This window comes from Microcebus murinus, chromosome 16, assembly GCF_040939455.1.
Source record: "Microcebus murinus isolate Inina chromosome 16, M.murinus_Inina_mat1.0, whole genome shotgun sequence".
Taxonomy (NCBI): domain Eukaryota; kingdom Metazoa; phylum Chordata; class Mammalia; order Primates; family Cheirogaleidae; genus Microcebus; species Microcebus murinus.
The window spans coordinates 26,309,823-26,336,077 of NC_134119.1; the positions used below are offsets into that span (position 1 = coordinate 26,309,823).

Sequence of the window (26,255 nt, forward strand, 5' to 3'; positions counted from 1 at the left end):
TCCTCCTGCCTCAGCCTCCCGAGTAGCTGGGACTACAGGCATTCGCCACCATGCCCGGCTAATTTTTTGTATATATGTTAGTTGGCCAATTAATTTCTTTCTATTTTATAGTAGAGACGGGTCTCGCTCTTGCTCAGGCTGGTTTCGAACTCCTGACCTCGAGCAATCCGCCCGCCTCGGCCTCCCAGAGAGCTAGGATTACAGGCGTGAGCCACCGCGCCCGGCCTCTTAATTTAATTTTCAAGATAGTATCCCAATCAAACCTTTCTTTCAAGATTTATTATGAAAATGTTGACATGGATTTGGGGGCTTTTCAGATACAAAAGATAATGAGGATTTCCTACACTAAAATCTATTTTAATACAAAAAAGAAAATCTAATTATAACTTATAAATAAAACTTACAATGTCATTCTTTTCTCTTTCCATACCGTAGATATCACTCTCCACACTCCAGAAATCTAAAATTTATGTCCCTCTACATTTCTCCAACCTGATTCCAACTCAACTTTCATCAGTATGTTGATTAAAGTGTGTCTGCTCTGTGGGCCCTCTGATGTGTTCATAAATTCTGAAAAACTCCAAACTCAGAAGCTTCATTAGCCCCTGGGTTTGGGGTAGGATACTGTGGATCTGCACTTCCCCAAGCACCAATTTTGTGCTTCAGTCAAACAAGTGTTTTCAGGTCACTATACTACATACTGGATGCCAGATGGTCACTGGGGAGCCTCCCTGCCTGTCTGCACTGGGGTCCTCCTTGCCCTTCGTGCCCCAGCACAACCACTGCCCCCCTCATCCGGCCGCCCCCATTCACTCTTGGAATTGGCTCATTCTCCTCACTGCTCTCTCAGCACTTATCTGCCTCCCTTTCAGGACATGTGATAATCATATTCCACTTACTCTATGGCTGGGGACACAGGGACATCCTGGAGCAGAGGATTCCTATATTCTTCTGTCATAACTACACCAATTTCTGACTTTTTAGTTATAGGAGAATGAATGAAAAGGCAATTCTTGACCTCCCACACAAAAGCAGATACACCTCTGTATTCCGAGAACTAGGCCACGGTTCCCAAACCCTGGAGATCTTACAACAAAGTCAGAACCCCAAGCCTAACTCCCTACTTCTGGATCTTTTTTTTCCCTACTTCTGGATCTTTAAGCTCCCCAGGTGATTTTGATGCTAGTGTCCACAGGCTGAACTTCAGGAAATTCTGAATTTGGGAATTATTAAAAAGTGTCATCCTCTGCTCTTTCCCCAGAACATTTCTTCAGCGTTTCAGAAACTGCACTGAAAAAAATCCCCATCTTTACTTGGAAGGTTAAAACCCCAAATGAAATTAACTTGTACCAGGAAAGGGAGGGAATGCAGAGGATGTGTCAGCACTGTGAAAGTGCCTGGGAACATGGGGTGTCTGCATGGTGGGCCTAGGGAGGCTCCAGAGCCTCAGTGGTTATTCTGTGTCCATGCCCATCACACATGAGAGTGAGGGTGGCTGCCCTCAATGGAGTAAGGGCCCAGGGCACAGGGAGCAGCAGCAGTCAGTGAATGAAGATGAGACCAGAGGGTCTTCCCCAAATCTCTGAAGCCCTGAGGTATCCATATGTCCCTGAGAGAAGGGAATGGGTGTCTATGAAAACAGGCTGAGAAAGAGTTTCTCGTCAAGCATGGTGGGTAGAGCCTGAGCCCAAGCTTACTATAAAAATAAGAAAATATGATATTTCTTATATTCAACTACCACATAACAAATGCTTTCTTTTTCAAAAATATTTGTATTTTTGCATCTACTATGTGCCATCCACAAAGTAGGTATGGTTTGGATGAAGGAATAAATATTGAATGACTAGGGAAAGACCACTGTTCAGTATAGAAGGTTTGAAAAGACAGAAGAAAGGACCTCTAATTTGCCTTTATCTTCTCCACCAAGAACTTCATGGCTACAAGCACACGGGACAGGGAGAGGATGGGAGGACAGCTGGCCATCCTGTGAGGTGAAGCCTTCCCACTTCAAGGCAGCACCTGTTAGGCTTGGACAAAACCCAAGGTATGTGCACCTGGCAGAATCTAGTAGGGGATCCCATGGTCTTCTCAGGCCAGTAGCTTCACCAAGACTGGGGCACCCCAGACCAGGGCCTCTCATCCCTCTCATCAAGACCAGAGAGAACCTAAGTGGACGTGGCTGCCATCTGGACTCCTCATCTGACATACTAATCTTGCCAGATAGTTTTGGACACTGCAAGGCTAGGAGCCAGGAGAGGACTAATTCCTCCCATAAGAGCGTAGGCCTGTCTACCAACAGCCTTTCCACTCAGGCCTCGGCTTGCCAAAGATGGAAGAGTCTATGAGCAATGGCTGAGTATATTCTAACCTGGGTCTTCCTTCCTTGAGTTTTGCTGTGATACAAAACAACTTTTTTTTCCTTTCTTTTTTTAGAAAAAAAACCCAAATTCTATATGAAACTCTGTGTTGAGACCACAGCCCTGGACTGCATCCCGGTGACCACCATCTGGCCTCACACACCACCCACCTAACGCTGGTTTGCGCTGGCACAGAAACTGTATATCCAAGCTCTGGTCACAGCTTCAAGGCCAGTTAATACCACTGAGCCGCTCACTGCTGCCATGCAGGCTAACACTGCCCATCTGTCCACTCCCACCCCCCCACCTCAATACCACTCTGTGCTAGCCTTCCCAGACTTTTCTAGCCCTTCCTTTTTACCACTCTACAGAATTCCTATTCCACTTGATCACATTTATTAATAATTTAGAAATCATTAGAGAACTCCATGCTTGTTTGAAATATCAAAAAGAACCAAAAGAGAGTGAGAGATCATTGCTAATCATGAAAAGCAATGATTAGGCCCCCACCTTTAACTAGGCTGCTTTTCAGTTCTTCTGTCTTTTTATCACTTATGTTTGATTATTATTTCTTCATCTATCCATCTTAGACACCTCTTACTGACTTCCTACCACAACAGAAGGTAGTTTAGGCCATCAGCTCCTCCCCTCCTTCAGTGGCATGTTATTATCCTGAGGGTGATAGTGATGGAACAATGCCAACAGAAACAAGGAATGGGTATAACACCCCGGGATATAGGAGAGGATGTGCTGTTATCCATGAACAGGAGCAGGAAGACAGCGCAGCCACAGCCCACTGGAGGGTAGCTTCTGAGGCCTCACTGCCCTATGGGGAGGAGCCCTCACACCTCTGGTGCACCTGTGCTTGGGGCGAAGGCAGCAGACCCTCTGGGAAGCTCCCTTTATTGTTCTCACCAGGGTGGGGTGGGCTGGGCTGAGGGAGAGAGGGTTCTGCCTTTGTTCTAGAGATTGCCCACCAGTGGCCAATAACCAGCCAAACCCAGTGTACTGCTGTGCGCTTCCTGTAAAGGAGAGCAGAGGTCAGCTCCAGGCTGCAGGCCCAGCACAGGCATATTCTCATGGCTGTTGTCAGGAGGTGATATACCCATAACCTTTGTTTCTTGTTCTATCACCTATATTATCTTTTCTCATTTTTTCATTATGAAAATTTTTAACTTTTTTAAAAGTACAGAGAATAGTTTAAGGGACCCAAATGCTCATCATCCAGCTTCAGTAATTATCAGCTCAGGGGCAATCTTATTTCATCTGTACTCCACTCACTTTCCCTACGACCTCCTATCATTTCACTCTCAGCGATTCCAATACAAATAATACCTCTACCTAACCTCCTTATAAAATGGGATGTTTGTATCCTCATCCCTCCCTTTTCTTCTACCTCCTAATTCTTTGGACAAAATTCCAACCAAGAACAATTCAGGGCTGGGCATGGTGGTTCACGCCTGTAATCTAGCACTCTGGGAGGCCGAGGTGGGTGGATCGCTCAAGGTCAGGAGTTCGAAACCAGCCTGAGCAAGAGCGAGACCCCGTCTCTACTAAAAACAGAAAGAAAATAATTGGCCAACTAAAACTATAGAAAAAATTAGCTGGGCGTGGTGGCGCATGCCTGTAGTCTCAGCTACTTGGGAGGCTGAGGCAGAAGGATCGCTTGAGCCCAGGAGTTTGAGGTTGCTGTGAGCTATGCTGACGCCATAGCACTCTAGCCCGGGAAACAAAGTGAGACTCTGTCTCAAAAAAAAAAAAAAAAAAAAAAAAAAAAAGAACAATTCAATCTCCTAATGTCACATCATGTAGACTGGGATAACAAATTCTGGGTTTCCAACCTCAGACCGCCCATAGCACTGGTCAGTAAATGTTCTGACAATATCAGAAAAGGCTGTCAGCACCTTTAAAAGAGTTACAAAAGTTGCAAAAAAGAAAGTTCTGAAACCTACCCTAAAGCCTTCATACTGACAACTGTCCACTCATCCAACATGCATTTATGGAGAGTCTTCAACTGATTAACACTACCCATGAAGACAATGAAATACAAAATATGGTCATACCCCTTATGGAATCTTTGTATAGTGAACATACAGACAAGAGTATGGCTGTGCAGGCACAGGTGAGGAAAGTTGCTATGGGCTGTGTGTCATCAGAAGGACCCTTCCTCCGGGTTATGACATGAGAATTCTACCTGGATTCCTGATTCAGGCCTGGCTTTTTCCAATCCACACTCTGACTGCTGCCAGAGGGGTCTTTCTAAAACAGCCATCTTTGATTACTTCTCAAACTAAAACATTTCAGTGACTCCCAGTGGTTTTCAGGCTATATAGTTCACACCTCTCAGTTGAAACCCCCAGTCTCTTTGTGACAGCCCAACCTAGTTCTCTAGCTCCTTCCTCACAAGTAACATCACTTGGCTCAGCTAAACTCATGGTAGTTCCTGAAGGTGACTGGTCATTCCCTTTCCCTACCACAAACACCCGCAGCCCCCACCTCATGCTCCTTAGGACTCAGCTCTGGTATGGCCTCTCCTCACTTGGACTCAGGTGACACAGGGTGCTCCCCTCCCTTCTCATGGCTCCCAAGGTCACATGGGCACACTCAACACCTAGCATCTGACAGAGGCTCCTGCTATCCACTCGTGGACATGGCTGCTGCTCTGGGCCAGAAAGTATGCTGAGCGAGTGAATTTTAAGGAAATATAGTAGGTTCCTGGCTATGGTCATCACAGGAGAAAGGTCAGCTAGAGACAAAGATTTACCCATCCAGCCATAGGTGGTGTTCCAGGTGGCATGGATGAGACTGTCCAAAGAGAAAGGGTGCAGATGAAACATGAGGGAACAATGGCATTAAAAAGCTGAGAAGAAACAGCCAAAGTCACAGCTGAAAAGCAAAAAAGGAGACCTTTAAAATGGAATGGATTTTTCCTGATGATGAAAACCACAAGGTTGTACAAGAACCTTAAATGTAGTTTGAAACTAATAAAGACCTAAGTGTAGTTTAATTCTAAATGTAGTTCATGGCTTTGTCATTCTTAAAACTCTTAAGGTATAGATATTTAACACCAGCAGGTATGGATAAACATTATACAATACATATAAACATTAAAAGTATATCTGGGATTATTTGTAATAGCCAAAGAGTGAAAACAACCCCAGTAATCACCGACAGATGAATGGACAAACAAAATATGCTACATACACACAATGGAGTATTATTCAGCTATAACAAGAAATGGAGCCCTGCAACATACTAAACATGGATGAACCTTGAAAACATTATGCTAAGTGAAAGAAGCCAGTCACAAAGGACCATATATTATGTGATTCAATTTATACAAAATGTCCAGAATAGGCAAATCCATAGAGGCAGGAAATATAGACTGGTGGTTGCCAGGGAAGGGAGGAATGTGGAGTGAGTGCTATAGGCTTCTTTTGGGGGTAATGAAAATAGTATAAAATTGATTGTGGTGATGGCTGCACAATTCTGTGAATATACTAAAAGCCATTGAATTGCGTACTTTAAATGGGTGAATTGTATGGTATGTGAATTATATTTTAATAAAGGTGTTATTAGAAAAAAAGCACATCTGAATGAACAAAAGTTTTCCACATTCCTTGCTCAGTACAGCAATCCTGTTAGCACCCATAAACATAACTCTAAAATCTAAATGAATGCCCAGTTCTCAATACAAATTCTATGTTGCCTTCGCTTGTGAACACTAGTCTCTTACATAAAATAGCAGATGAAACACCCAGGGTGGAGAGGGCTTAAATATTAGTTCCACATTACAATAACAACCTCTGTTGCAGAGTCAGTAACAAGCCAGAACCCCAGCCCCACCAACCCACCTTCCTGCCTCACATACAACATCTGCACATCCATTTTCTATCTTGAATAGCTACCATCCCAAACTATGGGCATGGCTGAAGCCAGCTAAGCCCCTGCTTACTAGGGAGAACAAGGAGGATAGGTTTCAGAAAGCAGGGGCTGAAGGAAGAGCGCTTACCCACAGGAACAACCGACCAGAAAACAGGCACAACTGGCCCCAACATACCCACCACCCTACTACACACAGGCCTTTTCAGTCTGGGTGTTTTGTTTATTTGTTTGTTTTAACTGCATCTACAAAGATTTTTATAGTTAGTTTCAAATTCCCTCAGTTAGCAGTTATAGGTTTTGATCTGTTCCTAATTATGGAAAAGAATCCTGGGATCGGTTCAGAGTGAAGAAACTTGAGTTTAGCATTACCATTTTTAAAGCACCAATGTTTATATGAATTTGCGAGTAAAGAATTACATTTCCTTAGTTACTTTGCTCTAAAAAATGAGAATCGAAGGCAAAAAGGCTTTTTGCCTGCATTGAAAGTCATACTGAAATTTAACTGAATAACCTATGCTACACCATTTAGACATTTCCTTACTTTCTCCCTTAAATAAGTCTCTCCATTTTACTGAATTTGTATAGTTGCTAAACGTGTGCATGTTTAAGAGCCATACTACACTTAGAAAAGCTCAGGCTCTAGGGGAAAAAGAGCAACAAAGTAACATGCAGTCCCCTTTGTTGAGAACACCATGCAGGTATCCAGGAAGACGCCAGCTCAGCCCCCCACACGGCACACAGCCAGATACGGTCCCCAGGGCAGAGAGAACCAGTGTCCACCGGGCTCATGTGAGGACATGGAAAACACACACCACCACAGGTCCAGTTCACACTGTTTGTGAATACTGCAGTCATCTGTACCAAAGACCAAAAAGACACATTTTCAATAGAACTTACCTGCTTTTTCAAGGAAAGCCTGGCAAACTAAATGGTGAGCGTGCCATCGTTTATTTTCGCAAGTGCTCCTGAAGGCAGTTTTCATTAAGTGGGTCTTATTCAAGTTAGAGATGCAGCCCAGGTAAGGAGCACCAAAAACTCAGGGAGAAGATCAACATCTCTTTGATTCTTAAAATTATTACTTCTTCTAAGTTAAGTGTGGGGAAGAGCTCCCTTTAGAAGGAAAGCTCTAAAACCATTTCAGGGACGTTCAGAGGGTGGAGCAATAGGGCACTGGGAGGAAAAAAACTAGAACTCAGCATTGGCAACAGCACGGCTATCTCCAGCACAAAAGCCTGCTTATATGCACAGAGCCCTCTTTCCAACTGGGAAAAACATCAGCAGCATAAGTCAAGATATTCACTAAGAATCTTAAAAATATTAATCGTTTTTAAGCAACAAAGCTTGAGGTTCAATTGGATTCGGAATATGATGAGGTACATCAGTATGAAAACAATCTCAACTTAAGTCAATAAACTTTATTTACTAGAACCTGAACCAAGTATTTTACATAAAAACAGTCTAACAAATGTATATGATCTGTAACTTTATATATAGTGTCGGGGACGTTACCAAATTTAAACTGTACTGACTGGATGGGGCCTATAGCTCAACTTTCCTGGATCCAGAGAAACAACCTAAACCTGGGCTAGCTCTACCCCAAATGCAGCCTATGGCAGGGAGAATTCTAAGATGCCCCCAAGATTCACCTTCAGGTGTGCACACCCTATATGTTACCCTTCCCTGTATGGGTGGGCCTGACCTAATTAGATGAGCCCTTTAACATTTATTTTTTAGATATGGGGTCTCACCCTGTTGCCCAGGCTGGACTTGAACTCATGAGCTCAAGCAATCCTCTTGCCTCAGCCTCCCGAGTAGCTGGGACTACAGGCATGTGCCACTGCGCCCAACCAGACAAATCCTTTTAAAAGAGGGTCTAGAGGTCAGAGTTAGAAGTCATCAGAGACATCGGAAGCTTTAGTATATATACTGTATATATGTATATATATAAAATTTTTATTTTCAAATGTTATACAAATGAAATCATGTAGTATGTTAATTTCTAAGATTTTTGTTTTGTTTTGTTTTGTTTTGAGACAGAGTCTCACTTTGTTGCCCAGGCTAGAATGAGTGCCGTGGCATTAACCTGGTTCACAGCAACCTCAATCTCCAGGGCTCAGCGATCCTACTGCCTCAGCCTCCCGAGTAGCTGGGACTACAGGCATGCGCCACCGTGCCCGGCTAATTTTTTGTATATATATTTTTAGTTGGTCAATTAATTTATTTCTATTTTTGGTAGAGACGGGGTCTCGCTCAGGCTGGTTTCGAACTCCTGACCTTGAGCAATCCGCCCGCCTCGGCCTCCCAAAGTGCTAGGATTACAGGCGTGAGCCACTAAGATTTTTTTTTTTAGTTAGCAAAATTTTCTTGGAATTTACTGAAGTTGTGTTTATCAATAGTTCAATTCTTTTTACCAGTGCATATTATTGCATGATGTATATGTAGTACAGTTTATTTAACCAATCACCTGTTGAGGAATATTTGAGGTTTTGGCTGTTATGAAGAAAGCTGCAATACTGATTGTTGTACAGATGCTATGAACATTGGTGTATAGGCATTTGTGTGAACATTTTTTGCATTTCCCTGGAATATATGCCCCAGAATGCAACTGCTGGGTTGTATTGTAAGTACAAATTTAGTTTCATAAGATAATGCCAAACTATCTTTCAGAGTGGCTGTACTATCATCTTACATTCCTATCAGCAGTGTACGAGTGATATAATTTCTTCCTATCCTCTCGAATATTTGGTGTTATTACTATTTTTCATTTTAGTCATTTTAATAGGTATGTAGTGGTATCTCATCATGGTTTTAATTTGCATTTCTCTAATGGTTATTGATGCTGAACATCTTTTATGTGGTTATTTGCCATAGGTACATCCTCTTTGGTGAAATATCTTTTCATTACTTTTGCCCATTTTCTAATTGGATTATTTGTTTCTTTACTGTTAAGTTTCAAGAGTTCTTCTTATATTCTAGATACAAGTGCTCTTTCAGAAATGTTTTGCAAATATTTTCTCCCAGTACATAGCTTGTCTTTTCAACCTCTTAACAAGGTTTTTCTACAGAGCAAAAATTTTTGGTTTTGATATGGTCCAATTTATTAATTTTTCCTTTTATGGATGATCATGTTTTTGGTATCAAATATAAAATCTTTTTGCTTAGCCCTAGAATGTAAAGATCTTCTTCTATATTTTTTTCTGAGAGTTTCACAGTTTTACGTTTTACATTTAAATCTGTGACTGAGTTAATTTTGCATAAGATGTGAAGTTTAGATTGAAATTCATTTATTTGCGTGTGAATAATAATTGTCCAATTGCTCTAGCACTATTTGTTGAAAAGGCTATCCTTCTTCTATTAATTTGCCTTTGCAATTTTGTCAAAAATCAGTTGGACATATCTATGTGCTTCTATTTATCTATATGTGTCTATCATTCTACCAATAACCACAATGTCTTGATTACTGTACCTAAATAATAAGTCTTAACATTGGGTACAGAGATTCCTTCATTTTATTCTTCTTTTTCAAAATTATTACATCTAGAACCTTTGCCTTTTCATATAAATTATAGAATAAGCTTGTTTATATCTACAGAACTACCTTGCTGTGATTTTTTAAAACTTGTTTTTATTGTAGCAAGATACATACAACATAAAAATTAACTATTTTAACCCTTTTTTTTTTTGAGACAGGGTCTTGCTCTGTCACACAGGCTAGAATGCAGTGGCCTTGTCATAGCTCACTGCAGCCTCAAACTCCTGGGCTCAAGCTATCCTCTTGCCTCAGCCTCCTGAGTGGCTAGGACTACAGGTGTGTGCCACCATGCCTGGCTAATTTTTCTATTTTTAGTAGAGATGGCGTCTCGCTCTTACTCAGGCTGGTCCTAAACTCCTGGCCTCAAAAGATCCTCCCATCCCAAAGTGCTGGGATTACAGGCCTGAGCCACCACATCCAGTCTATTTTAACCATTTCTTAAGGATACAATTCAATGGCAACAATTACATTCACAATTGTTGTGCAACTATCATTACTATCACTTCCAAAGCTTTTTCATCACCCTAATCAAAAACTCTGTAATAGTCATGAAGCAATAACTCCCAATTTCCTGTACCCCTGACCCACTGGTAACCTCTAATCTACTTTCTATGAATTTGTATATTCTAGATGTTTAAAGTAAGTGGAAACATATAATATCTATCTTCTTGTGAATGACTTATCTTACTTAGATAATGTTTTCAAGGTTTACCTGTATTATAGCATGTATCAGAATTTCATTCCTTTTTAAGGCAAATAATATTTCATTGTACAAATATACCATATTTTGTTTATCCATTCATCTGCTGATAGATATTTGGGTTGTTTCCACCTGTGGCTATTATAAATAATGATGTTATGAACATTGGAATACAAAAAAGGATTATATATAGAATAAAACTAGACTCCTATCTCTCACCATACACAAAAACCAAGTCAAAATGGATTAAAGATTTAAATCTAAGACCTGAAACTGTAAAACTACTAGAAGAAAACACTGGGGAAATTTCGCTCCAGGACATTGTTCTGGGCAAAGATTTTTTTTGCATAAGACCTTATAAGAACAGGCAACCAAAGCAAAAACAGATAAATGGGATTTCCAAGTTACAACCACCTTAGAAATACCGGTTATACAAATTTGGAAGCATAAATATATTCCCATAGTAAACATATTATAATGGTTTGGGTTCTTATAGCAAAAAAACATTATTCAAAGTTTTTGGTTGTTGGCTTGATGCTATTAACACAATTTATAATATTAGCTACTAGAAATAATACATTTTGGGTGTTGAATTAGTGAATGAACATTAGAAGTATACCATATATGTAAGTTGAGAGATGGACATACAGCTAAAAAGCTTCAGCACAGCAAAGGAAATAATCAACAAAGAGACAAAACACAGAATGGGAAAAAATATTTGTAAACTACCCATCTGACGAGGGATTTTCTTTTCTTTTATTTTTTAGTTTAATTATTATATTTAATTTTATTTAAATATTTTATTTTTCTTGATTTTTTCTCAGAATGTGGCCTCATTTGGAAATATGACAAGGGATTAATAACCAGAATATACAAGGAATTCAAACAACTCAATAGCAAAAAAAACAAATAATCCTATTTAAAAATGGGCAAATGATCTGACTGGACATTTCTCAAAAGACATACAAATGGCCAACAGGCATATGAAAAGATTCTCAATATCACTAATCATCAGGGAAATGCAAATAAAAAACACAATGAGATATCATCTTACCCCACTTAAAATGGGTATTATCAAAAAGACAAAAATAACAGATGCTGGCAAGAATGCAGAGGGAAGCGAAATGCTACCACATTGTTGATGGGAACGTAAATTAGTATAGCTATTATGACAAAATAGTATGGAGGTTCCTCAAAAAACTAAAAATAGAGCTACCATCTGATCCAGCAATTCCACTGCTAGGCAGATATTCAAAAGAAAAGAAGTCAGCATATCCTCTAAACTCTGACAGCACTTCTGGGAACTTCTCATACGTCCACACCCTGGCTTTCACTGGTTATACGTGTGTTAGTTTCATTTATACCCACCTTACTCTCTCCAGAATTGAGCACTTCCTGTAGCCCTATAAGGTTTTATATGGCAAGTGCTCAATGAAGAAATGAGTATGTTTGTAATTACCCAATTGTTATATGTCAACTTGCTTTCAAAAGTGCTTATAAATTTCCTTCAGAAGTGATATAAATGATCCCCAATACAATCTTCTTTACAGTTACATATGCATAGCATTCCTTTGCCATAGATGTTACAAAGGCAAAGCAACATCGCACATTACATTTACCACAAGTTCCAAATTAGTGAATTTAGTCTATACTACAGAGATTTCACCATTTTTGCAGGTAGGAGACCAAAAAGCACTTCTTACCTGAATTTTGATGGGCCAGGTGAAATTACTGACATAAACAAAGAATGTGATATTTGGGTGGTTGCGAAAATCAAACTTTTCGTTAGAGAAGCTATCTTTGTACTCCTTAATGTTGGTTTTTGAAACAACAGGCATCTCTTCTCCAGCCTGGGTTCCAGCTGTTAGAAAGAAAAGAATGACACAGAAGAGACTTTTTTTAAAACACAATCTGCTCTCATTAATAATAAGGATAATAGTTAGCATTTATTGAATTCTTACTATCTTCCAAGAACAGCCTTCAAGAGCTCAATGTCACTGAATCCTCACAACAATGCTATTATTATCCTCAGTTACAGGTTAGGAAACTAAGTTTCAGAGAAACTAATTAACTTGCCTTATGTCACATAATGGAGCTGGGACCTAAAGCTGGGCGGGATGACACACAAGCCTGTGCCCCTAACCAGAATGGTTTTACCAGGAACCCCTGCAACTCCCCGTTGGCCATCCCACTGAAACAGGTTAAATAGAGATACCATTAGAATCCTATTAACAAGCACTGGCATTCACTCTGGCCATAACACTTCAATTCCTGTGTATTTCTCTTTTACAGCTCTTGATAATGCTCCAGACCCCCACAAGGACACTCATTCAGCCCTCACATCCTAACCTAAGCAGTGGCCTCAATTTTCAACAGGAATAGGGAGGAAGGGGTTCAAGGGGTCACTCAATCCCCCATTCTACCACCAGCTATTGGGGGACTGTATTAAAGTCCCCCAATCTGGTATAACTCTACCTATTCCCAGACAGCCCTTTAACATTCCATATTTTCCCTCAGCCAGGAATTCAACTGTCTATAAAGACTCATTAAATGGACTTTTTTCCCACATCTGAGTTAGACCCTGTGACTAGAACCCAGACTATACTATCTTTAATGAGACACTCAATGCGAATCTTTCACATGTTCAGAGACACTGCCTTTCTCCAGAAGAATACTCTGATAATTGGATGTTTTCTTAAAAATCTCTCCTCATTGTAAGTATCTGAATTTCTTCTGAATTTTACAGTCTTTAAAGACAAGATAAATATAAAACATAAAATGGCATCAAAAAGCAATATTCTTATTTTGCACCTAATAGGTTTGTGTTTTGACAAAAAACATCAGTATTGCAACAGTAATAATTATGATGAAACATGGCTACCATTTAGTAAGAATTTACCTTGCTTCAATAAGAGTTTACCATGTTTCAAGTATTACACTGAATAATTTATTATCTCATTTAATCCTTGCAACACTCTATGTAGCTAGGTGTTTTTATTATCCCACCTCACACATGAGGAAACTGGCTCAGAAAGCTTAATTAAGTAACTTGCCCAAAAGTGCAAGTAAATAAAGGGCAGAATTCAAATTAGATCTATCTGTTGAGTTACCAAGTTAAGTTGTGGTTATCTGTCTTAACCACTACATCAAGGTCATCCTTTATTTCTTTAGGTTTTCTACCCAGCAGATCTTCAATCAATTACAGTAAGACAAACAAGATATAGCTAAAGCTATAATTTTAGAGCTAATTTAATTCCCAAAGTACATTTCTCTACACGTACTACAATCTCACTTTATCTAAAATGTTTTCATTTCTTGAAACTCAGAGTCATTTGAATTTTTCACTTCTTAAGCATAGATGTAGATAATGCCAGTGGCCATCTAATGGCAGTGGGCACAGTAAGGGTACAAGTGGTGGCAGTAGGGTAGGGGCAGTAACCACACAGAGCCTGACATCTTGGTCAACTCTGGCAGGTATAACCTAATTTAATCCATACAACAATTCTAGGAGGTAAATATTGTTATCCTCACTCTACAGCTGAATAATCCTAAGGTCTAGAGAGGGGTTTAGGTGCTTGTTCAAGGTCTAATACCTCATAAGTAATAGCAAAAGGTGGGTTTCAAACCAATCTGTCTGTCTCCAGAGCTCCTTTCTCAATTCCTATATTATATTTTTTAATCTATTACCTCCACTTAGAGGGTCTTCTCTAGGTGTGTTATTACCTGAGAAGCTGGCAGCCCAGGTGATGTTGAGGTTGAAGTTTTTGGAGGCATTGATGAACATGTCCAAATCCCTGTTTTGCTAATGAGAGGTGTAAATAATTAGAAAATTAATTATAATAGTTTTTAGATTTTATCTATTTTATTTACTTTTTTTGAGACAGAGTCTCGCTCTGTCACCCCAGCAAGAATGCAGTGGCATCATCATAGCTCACTGCAACCTCCAACTCCTGGGCTCAAGTGATCCTCCTGCCTCAGCCTCCTGGATAGTTGAGACTACAAGCGCATGCCACCACACCCAGCTATTTTTTTTTTTTTTAATTAGAGATAAGGACTCACTATGTTGCCCAGGCTGGTCTCAAACTCCTGGGCTCAAGTGATCTTCCTGCCTCAGCCTTCTAAGTATCTAGGACTATAGGCATGCCTTAGCGTGCCCGGCTAATTTTTAAAATTTTGGGGCCGGGCGCAGTAGCTCACGTCTATAATCCTAGCACTCCGGGAGGCCGAGGCTGGCGAACTGCTCGAGGTCAGGAGTTCAAAACTAGCCTGAGCAAGAGCGAGACCCTGCCTCTACTATAAATAGAAAGAAATTAATTGGCCAACTAATATATATAGAAAAAAATTAGCTGGGCATGGTGGCGCATGCCTGTAGTCCCAGCTACTCAGGAGGCTTAGGCAGAAGGATCACTTGAGCCCAGGAGTTTGAGGTTGCTGTAAGCTAGGCTAGCGCCATGACACTCTAGCGCCATGACACTCTAGCCTGACACTCTAGTGAGACTGTGTCTCAAACAAACAAAAAACAAACAAAAAAAAGCATATAAAGCTGAAATAAACTAAATCTTAAAAATAATTTGACTATATTCATTTATGATTTGAAAAACATTTTTGTCTCACTAAAAATATATTTCAAATGAAATATGAACGAGTATGCTTTCTTAGCTTTGAAAACCTTGTTTAACGCTTAGAGACACAGCAATTCAAAGTACTAGTATAATTTACTTTAGAGTCAATTATTTTTGCAAACTCAATGTTGTATTTTATATTTCACAGATGGATCCAACTGTCTCAAAATTCATTTTAAAAGATCTTAAAACAGGTTAAAAAATTAAGACTTTTAGGGTGTTGTTTTGATAGTTTTTGTGATCACAAAATCACAACAATAGATACATTTCCAAAGTACAACCTCCAAACCAGAAGTTTCTCTCACAAAGCAGTTAACCTTCTCATTTACTGATAAAACCTCATGTTTGCCTTGAAAGAACAGCTCAAGTGTTTTATATCAAATATTTGCTGGCAGCCCACAACTAACAATTATAGTCATCCCTGGGTACACACGGGCAATTGGTTCCAAACACCACCCCTTCTACCCATTGTACCAAAATCTGAGCATACTCAAGTCCTACAGTCTGCCCTGTATGGTCACTTCCCAACTTGTTAAATATTACAAAGATTCTAATATATTTATTTGTTTTAAAAAATAAAATTAACATCAACTACATCCTGAAAGACTTTGAGCATTTTACCCACTTGCTCATGAATGAGGCAGTGAATAAATTTCACGTGTGATATTTTTGCTATAATCTTACCAATCTTTTTAAAAAAAATTCCAGTTAACACACCCACTCAAATGATACACCATAGTTTTTCCATAAAATATTTTCATTTGAAATCATTTATTATCTTCACTTAAACAGCCAGGCACTCTTGAGAATGTATCTTCTCTAGTACGTCTTTCCTTTACCATTGAAATGGAGTATTAAACACAAACTCTACTTTTACTTAATTGTGTAGTAGATATACCACACCATGGACTTTGATCTACTACTTTTGAAAAACATTCAGCAATGTTTATTGATAATATCTGTCAACAAAGGAATATACTCTGGCTTACTGCCATATCGTTTTCCATGTTATTATCTGTCACTTTTATTGTGAGTGAAATTTTATAATGGTAAATGGCTTTGTGCATCTTGATGAAAAGAAACCTCTAAGGAGGCTCGTAAATAATTTACCATCACATTCAGTAAAATTTCTTTAAGCATTAGAGTGGCTACTGGATGACTTTGTATCTCACTAAAGAAACTGTATAGGTGTGTCTTCATGCCTGGATGCTTTAATTTTAAATGTCATGCTGTGGTGGCTTCCCTCTACTACTAGGTGATACTGTGTGGCAGGTTGGGCTTCATCATTAATGACAGTGATAGAAATCTACATTTCAAATAGTTGCTTTAACAATTTAAATTATCCTGGACAACCTCTTCTTGGACCCAACTAATCCTTTGCTGTTTTACCTCATGATGCTAAGAACTCATTCTAGAAGCACAGGTGTCACTTCTGCTACCTCCCTTGCTATCTACTAGTGCTCAACATCACTGGCATTTCAATCGACAGTGTCTTTGCAGGTGCTTTTTAAGCCTCTGGTCAGTTTTGAGGGAGTAAACCTAGGCCCTGCCATCTGCCCTCTGATGGTGGAGCTCCCCTTACAATCTCCTCTCCCTTTCTGCATGGGGCTGAAATGGGCTGACATGCAAACCAAGTGTGCATGGAATCAATGTCAGTCCATCTCTCAGATCCTGGTAACTTTTATCAACACCTTTTAGATAGAAAGAAAACAAAATGCAGATTCTAACATTTCTTTCCTGTACCCCTAAAGATCATCCGGTGTATTCCACTCTGGAGACTACTGCCAAGGCAGTACGCTTCTACCCCTAATGACCAAGAAAAAGATCCAAACAAATTTAAAATGAAATAGGCAAACTTTAAAAAATCTTACTTCATCAGGAGTAGCCACAAAATTGATGGCTGTGTAATAGCGGTCATCTTCCTGGGACAGGCTAAAAGTGAACTGATAGTCAATAAGAAGAGTATCTATGGAAAGAAAAAAATGAATATTTAAAAACTGAAAAAAAAAAATAGAACAGGTCTCTAGAGATACAGACGGCTTTTCTCATAAATCTAATAACCAGAAAAGCACTTTGACTCATCTATATCTAGGTTTTTCAAAGAAAATCAAGTCTACGGGCAGTATCATTTTATTTGGGTTAACCCACTATGCCCTCCTTATATCATGACCCTGGTAGAGATTTTATGCTCCAAATGAAGTCACCTTCAAGTATTAGGTGAACATACATTACATGCTAAGTTTTGCTTACGGTTACAAAGATATAAATTAATGTGTAATAGAAACAAAGACTCCATGGAAATATGGTTGATTCTAGTTCTAGGGCAAGGAATATAAGCCTTGGTTATCTTATTCCAGAAAGAAAGAAAGCACTCAAAGAAGAATGTGCTGTAGTAAAAAAGACACAGCTTGAAAGAGAGCTTACTGACCAAAGTTGCCATAATTTAATTTGAAAAAATCTTAATATACAATTCAAGAACAAAAAAACAACCTGATTAAAAATGGGCAAAGGACTTATAAATAGATTTTTTTCCCAAAGAAGACATACAAATGGCCAATAAGCATATGAAAAGATACTCAATACCACTGAGCATTAGGGAAATGCAAATCAAAAACCACAATGAGATATCATTTCACACCCATTAGGATGGCTACTATAAAAACTAGAAAATAACAAATGAGGTGAGGATGTGGAAAAACTGGAATCCTGTGCAGTGTTGGTAGGAATGTAAAATAGTGCAGCTGCTGCAGAAAACAGTATGGTAGTTCCTCAACAAATGAAAAATAGAATTATGACATAATCCTGCAAGTATACTTCTGGGTATATACCCAAATGAATTGAAAGCAGGGACTCAAACAGATAATTGTATGCCCATGTTCACAGCAGCATTATTCATAACAGCCAAAAGGTAGAAACAACCCAAGTGTCCATTGACAGATGAATGGATAAGCAAAATGTAGTAGGTGCATACAACAATTTAGCCTTAAAAAGGAAGGAAATTCTAACATATGCTACAACATGAATGAACCTTGACACATTATGCTAAGTGAAATAAACTAGTCACAAAAAGATAAATACAATATGGTTCTACTTAGATGAGGCGCCTATAAGACTCAAATTCATAGAAACAGAAAGTATAACGGTGGTTGCCAGGAGTTAGAGGGAGGGAGAAATGGGAAGTTATTGGTAAGTTTATTTTTAACTGTCTAAGAAAATGCTGAGCGGTTTTTTTTTTGTTTTTTTTTAATTATTTTTTTATTTTGGCATATTATGGGGGTACAGATTTTAAGGTTTCAATAAATGCCCATTTCCCCCCCTCCCCCCAAAAGTCTGAGTCTCCATCATGACCATCCCCCAGATGGTGCACATCTCACTCACTATGTATGTATATACCCGCCCCCCTCCCCCCTCCCACCTTGCCCAATACCCTATTTACTGTAGCAGCACCTAAGTGGACACATAGGTGCTGAGCGGTTTTACAATGTGGCTACACTATTTTATATTGCCACAAGCAATGCATGAAGGTTCCAGTTTCTCAACATCCTTGCTAAAACTTGCTGTTGGCTTTTTTAAATTCACAGGATAAACAGATTTTAATGTACCAGATTACAAAAAATTCACTAATGTGTTTTCCACTTCCTCCTTTCAACTAAGCTTTAAGAAATGATCAGTTGTGTGGTTTTAGTATGGTATCAAAGGATAACATCTACACTTATCTGAAAAGGCCATTAAAATACTCTGTCCTTTTTCCAACTACATGTCTGGCGAGGCCAGGTTTTTTTCATGTATTTAACCATTGCAACAGTTTGAATGCAGGAGCAGACGTGAGATTACAATTGTCTTCTATTAAGTATTAGTTAGCTTTTGATTCTAGTTATCCTATGGCTGTATCTCACTGTTGTTTTAATATGCCTATTCCAAATGACTAATGATGTAAAGTATTTTTTAATGTGCTTTACTGGCCACTGCTATATCTTCTTTGGTGAAATGTCTGTTCAAATCTTTGCCTGTTTTTAATTGGAATTGTCTTCTCATTCGGTTGTAAGAGTTCTTTATATATTCTGGATACAAGCTCTGAATCAAATATATGATTTGCAAATATTTTCTTTAGTCTGTGGCTTGCTTTTTTATTTTTATAATGGTCTTTTAAAAAAATACAAGTTTTAAATTTTGATAAAGTCTCCTTAATCAACTTTTTTTTTACAAATTGTGTTTTTAGAATCGTATCTAAGAACTCTTCCCTACCAAAGGTCAAAAGTTTTTCTCCTGTCTTCTTTGAAAAGTTTTATATACATAAAAGTCACATTCACAGGTTCCAAGTAGACATGAATTTTGAGAGGATGTTATTCAACTCAGCATAGCAGGTATATATTTACAACAGAGAATCCATTAACTCCTGTTTCTCTAATTCCATAATGGGGCCCACCAAGTGGATTGTTCTATACGGAGAAAATGCATTTACCCATAAAAACCTGGTCACCTCGCCAGATTCACTTTTTATTCCAAGGTGGTTAACACAAATCAGTTCTAGAGAGAATAATGAAATTTCAATTATATTTTAAGAATTCTGGTTTTTGATATGTATCTTAAAATATGAAGCATGACGGTATGAACCAGGTAATGGCAAATGAAGGTATCAAGAGAATATAAACAAAGAAAGCCAGAGTTGCTTGTCTCTGTCCTCTCCCTTGCTATCTGCTATAAATGTATTAACAGCAACTGTGACCACAATTAAAACAGTTTAAAATAGCACTCGTATATGCAGTAAACTTAAGAGAACGTAAATGCATCAGGGGACACTTCCATGGGTGGTTGCTGTATTCCAATAGCACTTACCATTCTCAAACCATGTTAAGAAAACAATGAAGTTTTCCTAAACTACTTTGCTTCTAGAAATAAGAATTGCAAAAACACTTACAATAACATGTTCCTTTCAGAGGGTTTCCCTGGTATCGATTTTCTACCTCACATCTAGGAGAAAAAATGAAAATTACTTTATGCTGCTATTTGAAACAGAATCTACATTCATTTTAAAACTAAGCAGATCCTTTTAATATAAAGTACAGAGAGTTTGGAGTCATTATAATTGCATTCTCCAGTGTCACTCAGTTCAGGTGGACCAGGGACAGACTGTGAATTTTCAATGCTGACTGCTTGGCAGCCCACACACCAACTATATGAGAACAACTGACAAGCATCTGCCAAAGCACATGAGAGAAACCCAAATGTAATAAATCTAGACCCTATTTATTATAATGAAAGACACATTTTCACTTTTGTGTGGACTACATATTCTTCTAAAGCGTAGTCAAAATATTTGTCAAATATTCATTTTTCACTTCTTTCCTATTCTCCCTGGATAAACTGATCCTGTTCTTTAAACACAAGTGAGACAAGATTAAATACCAAGAATCCTTTCTTTAAAATCCTCGAACAAGTGTTCACCAGTCTGCAGAAAAAAATAAGTTCTACTCAAAAAACGATTAATTTCCCTGTAAATATCATCTATGAACATCAGCAAAACCCAGTTGCCCACTTCACAAAGCCATTTTGGCAAGCCCAACAGCTTTGAACTAGGAGGAAAGGCAAGGAAAGCTTGGGTGAAGCACTTTTCCCAGGTAAGATATGACAGGGATATTGTGTCCTTTTATCCATGGTGATTATTAGCACTTGCTTATATCTACAATCTCTTGAAGGAACTTAAAAGTCTTTCATTGGACCTCATGTCTTTGTTGTGTCACCTGAGGGCAAAAGTAGTTAACTTCATCACATTTTTCTGTTTAAAAGAATAAAGGTCCAAAAGTTAAATGTAATATATTGGCTTTAGGGTAGCATGAAACTAGTATATTCACTGATACAAACTATGAAGTGTAGACAGACCAATACCGCTATCAATGTCTCAATCGTTGGTGGCATTAATAACTATTGTTCTTTGAGAAAAACAAAGTTTACAGTTATATATCTGCTTGTATCAGCTCCATGTTTTGATACCAAACACTTCTCTCTTAAGTCTTTCTAGACAATGAGTAAACCTGGATACATGTGTTTTATAAGGCTTTTCAATAGGCAGACAAGTATATATTAACAGGGGAACAATCTCTTTTGTTTCAACTTACCAGGACGCTGAAAATAATTACGGCTAGTCCTACTGTTGATAAATGGGGAAACTGAGGATCAACATGGTTCAGTGATTTGCCTCAAGAACACCCTGCTCAGGGAGGCAGGGCCAGGCCTGAAACCTTAAGTGTGTCTGATGCCAAGCCTGCATCCTCATGGATGCGGACACCTCTGGAATATGCTTAACAGATGTCACCAAGGAAAAGGCAAGAGCAGGGAGGGATGTTACAGGCAAGAAGATCATATCCAGTATCAGACAACCAAAATGCCAAAAAGACACCATCACTGGAACACCAGCTCTTCCAATTCTATCCTTTGGGAAAGAATGTGATCTCTTGACATGACAAAAATCAAGTAGTTGCTGCAGGTAGGACGACTAACCCAAATTAGCAACCCAGGAAGTGTCTGTATCACTCAAACATAAAAATGCGAATTAAGGCACCATTAAGGAACTGCTACTAACTTGACAACCTCCTTAGTTTTGGGGTTGACCTGTCTAAAGTAGAAAGGGTGACATTTCAAAGTAATCAACCCAGGGATCTCTCCCTGGCAATGGCAGCCAATGGCAACAAGGCACAGAGAAGGGGGTGGCTCTTGGGGTGGGGTTCTCGGCAGCTGTACAGCCCTTCAGCCCTCCTTAGTGGTAGAGGGAGTGTGGTACTCACAGCTGGCACTCGTCCCCCTTGACGCCTTTGGTGGTACAGAAGCACTTGCCAGTGTTGGTGTTGCACAGCGACGCATGCCCATTGCACTTGCATGCTAGAGAGAAGGGAAAAGAAAGGGGGGGGATCACAACTGGCAGAAAAGATTATAACTATCAGATTTCTTCCAAAATGAATAATCTTATCTGAATTGGGTTTGATAGGAAAGACAGGTCAAAGTAAGAGCATTTAATGGGTAAGAGTCATGATTTTTCAGACAATGACAATAATGTAAAGGCAACAATAAGGAACCAAAGTCAAAGGACAGAATGACAGAGAATGCTGGTTTTCCCACTGCCACCTGTGGCAATCACTATTTTGATCGTTTCATACTCTCTTTTTCACTACCATGATTCTTTCAGTCATTCAATGAATACTTATGAGGCATCTCTAGTGTGCCAGATGCTGGTTGGGGACACAGACACAGTCCCTGGCCCACGGAGACACTCTGGAGACAACTGCCCTCTGAGGGGAGGGTTGGTTTGGCTGCTCTCTGCCTCAGCTTCTCCATAGGGCCCTATTTTGAGCCCCAACAGGGCTTGGAACTAAGGGTCAGCATTTTAGAGGCCTCAGGGCTCATCACCCTTGTCCCACCCTCTTTTTTGCCTTTACTGAAAATGACTCTTCCCATCCCCCTCCTCTGGCCATCTCAACATATCTCTACCTTTTTTCATTCAACATGTAATATAAACTATGATAAATTTTATACTCCAGTTGAAATAAATTAAAGTCTTTTTGCTCAATATCTTTTCACTTTACACCCTGTTTTTCTGTGAGTAAATTAAAGGCAGTAAGCTGCAGAGAGATGTACTTTTTTTTTTTTTTATAGGCACGGTCTCACTCTGTCACCCAAGGCTCCAATGCAGTGGTGTGATCGTATCTCACTACAGCCTCAAACTCCTAGACTCAAGCAATGTGAGGTGTACTTTTAAAATAAATGCTGTGGACTGGGCATGATGGCTCACGCCTGAAATCCTAAATCTCTGGGAGGCCAGGGCAAGAGGATCGTTTGAGGTCAGGAATTTGAGACCAGCCTAAACAAGAGCAAGCTCCCATCTCTACCAAAAATAGGAAAAAAAAATTTAGGCAGGTGTGGTGGTGCACACCACACTCCCAGCTACTTGGGAGGCTGAGGCAAAAGGATCACTCGAGCCCAGGAGTTTGAGGTTGCTGTGAGCTAGGCTGATGCCACAGAACTCTAGCCTGGGTGACAGAGTAAGACTCTGTCTCAAAAAAATAAAGAAAAAATAAATGCTTCGGAGGAAAAAAAGTCATCTAAAGAAACCTATAAAACAGAATAGTGCAGACACTAACAGAATAGATGCTGGAGTCAGAAACACAAGTGTTCAACTCTTGGCTCTGTTGAGTCTGGGGAGTGTGCAGTGTATTAGTAGAAAGCAAAGGCCTGAGTCAGTTTGCCTGGGTTTGAATCCAGTGTCCTCCACTTGGCTCTTCTGTAACTTTGGGCACGCCATTTAACTGTTCTGAATCTCACCTTCCTTGTCTATATAATGGGGATAACAACAGGACCTATATTATAGGGTTGTTGTGAGGATTAAATGATAATATGTGTATGATACTGAAAACAGTAAGCACTCAATAAATTGTGGCTATTATCTTTAGCTAAGGACTACACAATTTAAAGAAGAAAACATTAAAGATTTGGTGTTACTTGCAGTATTTTAAAACCATGCTTTGTATTGTGGGTTAGGCTCTGAAAAAATAAAGCAAGCTCTATGTTCTGGACAATTATACTCAGGCCCTATAGATATGATGGAGGAAAATCTGGTTTTTCTAGAGGGCAGCTGCAGATATGTGGATGACGATACCTGGAGGTGAAACCAAGCCTAGTAGTTAAGGTCAACACATACTGCATGTGGTTCTCAGCTTGGCCACAGCTTGCTGTGAGACCTTGGGCAGGTGACTTGATCTTGGGGATAATAAACGCACCCTTGTTTTGAGTAGCTGTCAGCACAATGTCTTGTACACATCTATCAACTCCACAATATTAGGTGCTCTGGTTATCATCTAATGGATAAATTCTATTCATAAGGAGTAGGGAAAATATTTTTACTGAATACTTTTTAATATGAACAAGAAATTTTATTTAGGAATAGTGGGAAATGACATCAGAAGGGTAATGATAATTGCTCATATCTGCTGAGTGTTGAGTATGTGTCATGCACTGTTCTGAATGCTTTAATCTCAACAACCACCCTATTATCCCCATTTTACAGATCAGGAAAGTGAACCCCAGACAGAGTAAGGGACATAGAGGTCGAACATTACCTCTCTCCTGGCTGGTCTGGGATCATATTCTAAAGAGCCATGTTTAGGAGTCTGGAAGTGGGATCTGGGGAGTAGGTAGAAATTTCCTGTGTTATTATATTTATTTCCCCTGATCAGAACTTAGTCTTTTAACTAAAGGATTCATTATATTTTTTTAGTTGGAAACTAGAACAAATCAAAAATCAGTTCACCAGTGTCTGTCATTTTTAAAAATAGAACTTATGGCTGGGCACAGTGGCTCATGCCTGTATCCCAGCACTTCGGGAGGCCAAGGCGGAAGGATGGCTTAAGCCCAGGAGTTCAAGACCAGCCTGGGCAACATAGTGAAACTATGTCTCTACAAAAACTTTTAAAAAAATTAGCTGTGCGTGGTGGCTTGCACCTGTAGTCCTAGCTACTTAGGAGGCTGAGTGGGAGGATCACTTGAGCCCAGGAGTTTGAGGCTGCAGTGAACTATGATTGCGTCACTATATGCCAGCCTAAGTGACAGAGTGAGACCCTGCCTCCAAAAAAAAGAGTAGAATTTATGTTCTAATAATAAAATGTTATAATGCTTGCAGGCTTCTGTTGAACATGAATGGGAAAACATGGGACTATTTAAATCTTTTAAATATACTGAAGTATTGAGGAGTCTGGCTTTTGGTTAAAAAACTGTGTGATTGGCCGGGTGCGGTGGCTCACGCCTATAATCCTAGCACTCTGGGAGGCCAAGGTGGGCGGATTGCTCGAGGTCAGGAGTTTGAAACCAGCCTGAGCAAGAGCGAGACCCCGTCTCTACTATAAATAGAAAGAAATTAATTGGCCAACTAATATATATAGAAAAAAAAAATTAGCTGGGCATGGTGGTGTATGCCTGTAGTCCCAGCTACTCGGGAGGCTGAGGCAGGAGGATTGCTTGAGCCCAGGAGTTTGAGGTTGCTGTGAGCTAGGCTGACGCCATGGCACTCACTCTAGCCTGGGCAACAAAGCGAGACTCTGTCTCAAAAAAAAAAAAAAACAACTGTGATTGTTCAGGCCTGACACAGTCAATGACACAGGCTTCATCTCGCTGCCTCAGGGGAAGGCTGCCCTCCCCAGGGCAGACTTGTAGCACACACAGCAGTACAGAATCTCCCAGGAAGTTGCAGTCAAGGACTCAGGCCCCTTATCGGACATGCTCTTTCATATATTTACACTCCTAGCCCCTGCAGTCTTCATTCCTAGGTCTCCATATCTGAGGCCTTGGGCAGAAGTCTTCTTCAGGTGCCTCTGCTATGAGGGCAGGAGAGGGCAACCCTGAAGACACATTCCCCACTCTGACTCAGTACCTACTCCTACTTTCCTACTCCTAGCCCTTCCTCCTTGCAACCTCCCTGCAACCTGAGTATTCATAATACTGCTAGAGCCTTTTGTTTGGGGCTCCCCCGACAATGAGATAACCCCCCAGACCCTCAAGTCTAAGCTGATCCACCTAACCCTTGACTGGTGCACTGTTTTTTTTGGGGGGGGAGGGAACGGGGCACTTAGAGTCAGTGCATTCTCTGGTTTGGGCCCCTTTCTTATATCACTGCGGAATGTGATTAAAGGCTTAATTCATATTTGACTTGTTGCTTTAACCAGCTACTCCCATACCTGGCAGCTCAGCTTCCACTTTCAGCTCAGATCAGCCCCTGACAAGTATGACTTAATAAGAAATGCAGTATTCAAAACAGTGTGGCTTTTCTCTTCCTACATATTCAAGTCAAACAGAAGTATCGTGTTCCATATGGATTTGCCATCAATAAACCTGACCAATCTGACTTACGCTGACATTTCCCTCCGTTGGTGGGATCACCATAGAAGCCAGATATGCAGGTCTCGCAGTGCTTGCCCGTGGTCAGGTTTTCACACTTCTCACAGATGCTCTGATTGATGCATTTGCTGTGGCCGTTGCATTGGCAGGCTAGAAGAAAAAGAATTTCAAGGGGCCTATCCCATGCCAGAACTGTGTTCAACAACTATCTCTTTAAGTTCTACTGCGTCTAAATATAAAATCATCAACACTGTCCCACTAAAAACTAGTTTGAAAAATAA

At 39.8% G+C, this 26,255-nt stretch overlaps 1 protein-coding gene across 6 annotated transcripts in view; it reads right to left on the reverse strand.

Moving 5' to 3' along the window:
* ATRN (attractin) overlaps positions 1-26,255 on the reverse strand; it is a 154,906-nt gene that overhangs the window by 34,601 nt on the left and 94,050 nt on the right. For all 6 annotated transcript variants that reach the window (XM_012754878.2, XM_020282019.2, XM_076010978.1 and 3 more), the window contains exons 19-24: positions 25,987-26,124; positions 21,879-21,972; positions 20,015-20,067; positions 16,968-17,062; positions 14,198-14,276; positions 12,178-12,335 (exon numbers count right to left, since the gene is read on the reverse strand). In XM_012754878.2, the coding sequence (XP_012610332.2) occupies positions 12,178-12,335; positions 14,198-14,276; positions 16,968-17,062; positions 20,015-20,067; positions 21,879-21,972; positions 25,987-26,124 (617 nt within the window). The remainder of the gene's footprint in view (positions 1-12,177; positions 12,336-14,197; positions 14,277-16,967; positions 17,063-20,014; positions 20,068-21,878; positions 21,973-25,986; positions 26,125-26,255) is intronic.